General features: G+C 42.4%; 1 protein-coding gene across 5 annotated transcripts in view; it reads left to right on the top strand.

Moving 5' to 3' along the window:
- The first annotated feature begins 1,403 nt into the window (after window positions 1-1,403).
- pds5a (PDS5 cohesin associated factor A) overlaps window positions 1,404-6,968 on the top strand; it is a 441,642-nt gene continuing 436,077 nt past the window's right edge. For 2 of the 5 annotated variants that reach the window (XM_085968922.1, XM_085968897.1), the window contains exons 1-2: window positions 1,406-1,553; window positions 2,456-2,604. In XM_085968922.1, the coding sequence (XP_085825048.1) occupies window positions 2,494-2,604 (111 nt within the window). In that variant the 5' untranslated portion in view covers window positions 1,406-1,553; window positions 2,456-2,493. Of the gene's footprint in view, window positions 1,554-2,452; window positions 2,605-6,968 lie in introns of all 5 variants that reach the window. The other 3 variants (XM_085968917.1, XM_085968907.1, XM_085968930.1) reach the window with 3 other exon arrangements.

Below are 6,968 nucleotides of genomic sequence, written 5' to 3'. Positions count from 1 at the left end.
CCGCATTACTCTGGGTCACTATCCATGATAAACAAGCCAGCCGGATTATTGATGGAACCTGCACTGGGATTTGAGATTCATCTCACACACCTCCACATAACTCTGCAAGACATTGTCCTACTAAGTAAGGTGATCCTGGTTGGATAGGCAATAAAACATTTACCAGTGCTCTGTGGTGCTAAGTTGCATAGTTTTAGCTGGTTAAACTCCTAGCAGGATCCTGTGCGCACTTGGGGGTCCTTACACCTTGACTGTTGTCAACCAGTGCCAAAGCTCTCTGGACTTAGGTAAGTGGGTTGTATCCCTAAATCATAGAATCAAACAGCACAGAAGGAGGCCATTCAGTTCAGCCTCCTTGTGCCAGCTCATTGAAAGAGCCCTGCAATTTTTTCCTTTTCAAGTATGTATCCACTCCCTTTTGAAAGTTACTATTGAATCTGCTTCTACCTCCTTTCAGGCAATGCATTCCAGATCAAAAAAATTCTCCTCTTCTCCCCTCTGGTTCTTTTGCCAATTATCTTAAATCTGTGTCATCTGGTTGTCAATCCTGCTGCCAGAGGAAACCATTTCTTCTCATTTACTCTATCAAAACCTTTTATAATTATGAATACCTCCATTACTCCAGCTGAAGCCTAACCAGTGATTTACAGTTTAGCAGAACTTCCTTGCTTCTGTACTCGATTCCTCTATTTATAAAGTTCAGGCTCCTGTATGTTTTTCAACAGCCTTCTCAACTTGTCCTACCACCTTCAAAGATTTGTGTATGTGAACCCCCAGGTCTCTCTGTTCCTGTACGACCTTAAATGGAGACGTCAGGTAAACAACAACTCTACCTGTGCAGAGGAGTGGGCCTTTGGCGTAGCGGTAGCATCCCCGTCGCTGGGCCATGAAGGCGTAGGGTTTCGAACCCCGCTCCAGACAGTCCCGGCAAGTGGAGTCGGAGCTCCGGCTCTAAATTCTGGGTTGACATCCAGCGGGATACTTGCGTCCGTGGGTGTGGGTGGCCACCCCCCTCGTATGGGTTGTGGGAGCCCGTAAAACCCTCCCGCCATAGGACTAACCACCCTAATGGCTGGTACGAAGATGGTTACGGTCACGGAAGGAGCGTTAATCGCGGCCAGAAATCCTTCCACCACTTCATACAGTTCCCCAAAGGGAACAGTGTGAAGACACGTACGGCGACCTGTGCGGAATTTTTAGTAGCTTGGTAAATCTTGGCTTCAAGACTGTTAAGAACCATCAGGGATTTACACGGGTGAGACTTCTAAGTGACAAAGAAATCCTCCTCCTCTGTAGGCGGCGCTGTCACTGCCGGTGGCGCGTGTGCCTCCGCTCCTCCTCTCTAGGTGGCGCTGCCGCCGCCGCCTGGGGGGGTGACACGGTGTTTCCGCACTCCTCCTCTCTAGGTGGCGCTGTCTCTGTCGGGTGGCTGTGGCGCGTTGTGGCCGCTCTGTCCGTTGTTCCCCAGCGCTGTCCTGCTGCCGCCGTTCGGTGCCACTCTCTGAAACTCCTGCTCCCTGGACACCTGAGCAAGATCGAGTGAGATCTATGAGGTGAGCGCCGCTGCCAGCGCCGGGAATAGAGGCGCCGCGCTCACTCACACTCGCCCAGCTGGGTCGGGCCGAGCCCGCTCTCAGCCTCCCGCCCGTTGGCCGGGTAATTTCAGAGCTCGAGCGGGACGGTGCGCGGAGGAAAGGCCGGGCCGAGCCAAGCCGAGCGGCCGTTCCATTTTAAACAAAATCCGCTGCGGAGATGCGAAGTTGTGGAAACAGAACAAGTCGGTGAAATCGGCGGCCGGTCTGACCTGGGCCACGGCCTGTTCCCGATTCCTTGTAATTTGTGGCGGGATATTCCCGAGTATTTTCCGGATTCGCGCCCACCCCCCGGCCATGAATTGTAAATAAACGAGTCGGTCCGGGGGCTGCGGCCGCTGTTCAACTGCCGTGGTGGTGCCTGGTGTTCTGGGGCTGAGGCCTGAGGGTCTAGGCCCGAGCAGCCCGTGCGCCACAACTTTTTTTGTCGCTGCGGGTTCGGCGCGGAGCGAGGTTGGCGGGCGGCTCTCGCCCGATGTCGGCGGAGGAGGAGTGGCGAAGTCGCCCTCTTGAAGTTACGGTTCCCACCCGGTTTGATTTAAAATGCAGGCCGATTGCGTGGAGTTTGCGGCCGTTTCTTCTCTTTCTTTTCACCTCCCCCCCCCCCCCCCCCGGACGCAGCGCCAATGTCCAGAAAGTGACGGGAAAACATGTTGTGGTTGCTTCTGCCTGCAAGGACTTGAGTCACCTTTTACTGAGCCTCCTTGCCCGGCCGCCAGCACTCAGCATCTTTATGAGCGAGTACGGTGAACGCGGGCCTGCCGTGTATATCTTTATAAACAAATTATTATTTAATTGGGAAAAGAGTGGAGAAAGGGGAAAAAAGCATTGAGTAACATTTTAAACTTGTGTGTGACCAGCAGAGGCCGGTAGTGATCTATAGAAAGGGAAAACTCGAAGGATGGCTTTCCCACAGCCGAAGCCTGCAGATGGAAAGATCATCATCTACCCTCCTGGTGTTAAGGAAATTACTGACAAAATCTCCAACGATGAATTGGTCAAAAGGCTAAAGGTATGGTTAGATGTTAAACATTCATTAAAAAAATGCTTTGGGGGTTATGTGCTTTGCTTTCTGAAAGACTCATCAATTTGATAGGTAATGAAAACCGAAAATGCTGGAAAACTCTCAGCTGGTCAGGCAGCATCTGTGGAGAGAGAAACAGTTAACGTTTCAGGTCGATGACCTTTCATCAGAACTTCAGACTTGTGCATGGTTTCCTTTCCTTTTACGCTGAAGATTTGCATACATCACTTAATTGCAGTGTTTTTGATCATTTTGCAATGATTTGCAATATGGCAGCTCGTGTCATTGCTCTTGACAGCTTCTGATCTCATTTTGTGTTTCAGCTGATAATGTAAATAAAATTGGTTTCAAGTTGAGTAAAACATTGAAGAAACAGTTAGATAATACCATAAAATGACCGTTCTATATCTGTGTGCAATCTTGTTGCCATTAGTCTACCTTGAAAGGCTAAATTGCTTTGCTACAGTTGGGAGTTTAGTTCTTGTTGGATAGGCATTGGGTGTGGGGGAGCTACCCAATGGCTCTCCTTTCTTCTCTCCTCCATCCTCATCACCCTGAATAAAGTTTAATGGTATTGCTACTTTGGAGAATTGTTTGTCCCAAATTGAGTGTAATATTCTAATGGTACTTAAGAGAAAAGTTGTATTATTATCTGTATAGATTGTCTTGTCTATATCACTTGTTTTTCTAAAATGTGCAGGATTGAGAATTCAGATAGCGGAATTTTTTTGAGTATTAGAAAATTGAAAATAGTAGAAAATCCTTGGATATTTGAGAATTGCTGTAACTGGCTGATTTTAATAATGGAATTTTTGAAATGTTGGAATTCTGTCTAGTCATTCATCCATTATACCAGAGTTGAGATAGAAAAACAAAGTATTGCAATCAGCTTGAATTCTTATTTCTACTAATATTTGCCCAATGCCATTAATTTCCACCACTTTTGGTATGTAATCTGGTTTCCTAGTGTATTTATTTATATCCAGTGCTATATTTATTAACTTCAAATCGCTATACGATGTGTGATGTGAAAATATACAAAATATTGATTTATTGTATTGAAAAATGATGCACTGTCACTGCACCTCACATGACTGTTGAATTTGAAAAAGATTGTGGGGATGTTTGTGACCTGGTCTGCCCCTTGATGTTGACTGAGGGAGGCATCGTAAAGCTAAGAATCCTCTGCAATATGTATGATTCTATGAAAGGGATATGAGGGATCAGGTTGAAGAAACATTAAATGGCTCTTCTTGGAGTCGATTAGCATATTTGTCAATCAGAAATCGCTTCTTGTTTGGGCACAGAAAAACATCAGAAATTTTCCATGTGACTGTATTGGCCTTGAGATCTTTTTCATTTGATTAGTTGAAATCAGTTTTTAACCAATTAAGTAACATTTTATTAAAAATTACTACCACCTTCAAATGGACAGTGGGAGCAAGGAGGCAAATAAATGATTTTAAACTTAAAAAGGAAGAAATAGAATAAACTATTAGAAAATCTTAGTTAAAATAAAAATAGGAAAGTAACAATAATTGAGCAGGCTTCAGTGCTATATTTTTTGTTGCCAATTTTTTTGAAAAATGAAGATATTTTGGTACTTTAATGGTATGTGATAGCTTTATATCAATTCCTTTTGATAACTATTTCACATCTTTGTGATTCTGTTTTATAAATGCAAGTTCTTTCTACTGATGCCGTTTGTAGCTAACATGAATTTGAAGCATACATACATTTTATCACAACTAGAAATGCTTCTAAATAATGTAATTAAGAATCACTTCAAAATATAACACATTCCATAGCTGTACTGCAAAATAGTTCATTATGAACATTTTTCTGTAGGAAACCTAAATTGCTTTCTTCCTATATTTTCACTTTTTTGCTGAGAAACCAATTAATAATATGTTGTAATCAATGCATCATGTACTAACATTAAATGCTATTTCAGTTGTTGAGGGAGTTTTGATTTTTAAGAGCATATATATTCTTGAGGTTCTGTTATTACATATTATAGAACAGTGGGCCACGGACTGAGCCATTTCAAACCATATGAGTAAGCCTGGAGACAACATTTTGAAAAAAACAGAACTCCCTCAACAATTTAAAAAAAATAAGATTTCTTAGATTTTACATTTACACTCATGGTTAAAGACCTGTTAGAGGCCTTTAGATTATGAAAGGGTTTGATAGGGTAGATGTAGAGAAGTTGTTTCCACTCATGGGGAGACCAAAACTAGGGCCCATAAATCCAACAGGGAATTCAGGACAAACTTCTTTACCCAGAGAGTGGTTAGAATGTGGAACTCGCTACTACAAGGACTAGTTGAGGCGACTAGCATGGATGCATTTAAGGGGAAGCTAGATAAACACGAGGGAGAAAGGAATAGAAGATTATGCTGATAGGATTAGATGAAGAGGGGTGGGAAGGGGCTCGTGTGGAACATAAACATAGACTTGTTGGGCTGAATGACCTGTTTCTGTGCTGTAAATGTAAAGAAACAAGCTGGAATCACTTTAGATCTGTAGATGTGAGGACAGCATTAACATGTTGCTAAGCAACACACTATACAGCCACTGATGTTTAGGCTGCCTGTTCTTTCTGTGGATTGAGATGACGGGCTGTCCACGTGAGAACTAGGAACTAGAGCACCACTGTATTCAATAACTGATATATTACTATGAATGAATCAATGTACTATGTGTATATGTATATATGGATGATTATAATGCTGCAAAATCAGATGCTTTTTTAGATTTTTAGGATTTGTCATTTTTAGACATAGTCCTTGAGCACTTTAGTGAATCATCTGTCATTGCCTTGGATGTCTATAAAGTCTTTGACAGGGTCTGGCATTGTGCATTTTTGAACAAGTTATATGACCTCCCACCAAAACTCTTGTAATAGCTGTCTGATTTCCTCTTAAATTGCTGTCTCTGTGCTGTAGTTGCTGGTTCACCCTCCAACTCTTTCTCCGTTAACGTGAGGTTTCCCAGGGTTCTGTGCTTTCTCCTGTGTTTTTAAAAAATAGCAGTGCCTCCTTCCACAAGTGATTTGCTGTCATTTGGATCTAGTGAGGAGCCAATATTTTTGCTGCCTCCAGGACTTTTGTACAAAATTGCAGTACTCTGGGAGCACTGTTATGCTGTAAAATCTAAGAAATCAAATGCAAGTCTTTTAAGTGTAGAAATTTGTGGGATTTACCTCTGCATGAAATAACTTGCCCTAATCATCATCCAACCCTATCCACTTATTTGCTGATATTGCCATTCTGCATTTATCAGCTTCCTTCAGATTGTAGGGCTTCATGCTCACCAAAATCTAATCCCCTCTCAATGCATTGGCTGAATCATTACATCTTGATCTCCTCCATTACCTTCAATGTGGCAATGGAAATCTTGTTTTTTTTTCTTTCAGTTCTTTGAAGGCACAGTCTCTTTATGTTGCTTGTAACCCTGATGAAAAATATTTTTGCCTTTGGTTCAAGCTTTGGTATTTTGACCATCTTGGCCCCACTTTTTTCCCCTGGCTTCAGTTGGAACTTCCATATATCAATTGCTAAAGCTGCACCAAGAATCTTGGTATCCTTTTGTATCAAACACTTTTCTCTTCAATAGCTCTTAAACTCTCGAAAGCTCAAGACTGTCCATTACTTTGGAACTGATCTAGTTTCTGGCTGGGTTCATCGAGCATCATTCTGTGCCCTTGGACAACACAACAGAAATGACTTCTCACTTGATAGGTGGACATATCCGTTCGAGCTTCCACACTCTCTCTCTCTCTCTCTCTCTCTCTCTCTCTCTCTGAACCTTCATTGTCTTTATCTACTGCGATGGGCAGTGCTTTTCTGAGCTTTTGGCTTCTTCCTTGTAAGGTCCAATTTTCTACATTCCTATTGTCAAGACTCATAACATAACATAAAGTGAATTATTCTTTCCAAGGCATCACTCGATGTTTCCTCCCTTGCTGTTTTTAAAAACAGAAGTTTGGCAATATTTAATCAATGCTGCTTATTTACCTTGGATTCTCTTGGCCTCTCTTCACAGTCACCCTTTAACTTGGCATCTCCATAAAAAAAGACAGTGCCCTTACAAGTGAGCCTAATCAAAACAGAAAATACCCCTGTTCAATTTTTTAATGCTGAGCATACTAAATATGGTTTACTATTGAACCTGCCCTTGAATTTCTTGACCATAATTTTTTTTTAAAACTACTTCAAAGAGTACTCTGAAATAATTTTGTGGTTCTCTTCATTGTATATATTGGTTATATTAAAACCTTTTGTCTGAGAGTCTAACTGTCTGTATGTCTTTAGCGTAGTGAACTGGGAATGATGCTTGGTCCACCC

Source organism: Somniosus microcephalus, chromosome 2, assembly GCF_052327205.1.
Source record: "Somniosus microcephalus isolate GS21.2 chromosome 2, FLI_Smic_1.0, whole genome shotgun sequence".
Lineage (NCBI taxonomy): Eukaryota > Metazoa > Chordata > Chondrichthyes > Squaliformes > Somniosidae > Somniosus > Somniosus microcephalus.
This window is presented reverse-complemented; position numbering and strand designations above follow the sequence as displayed.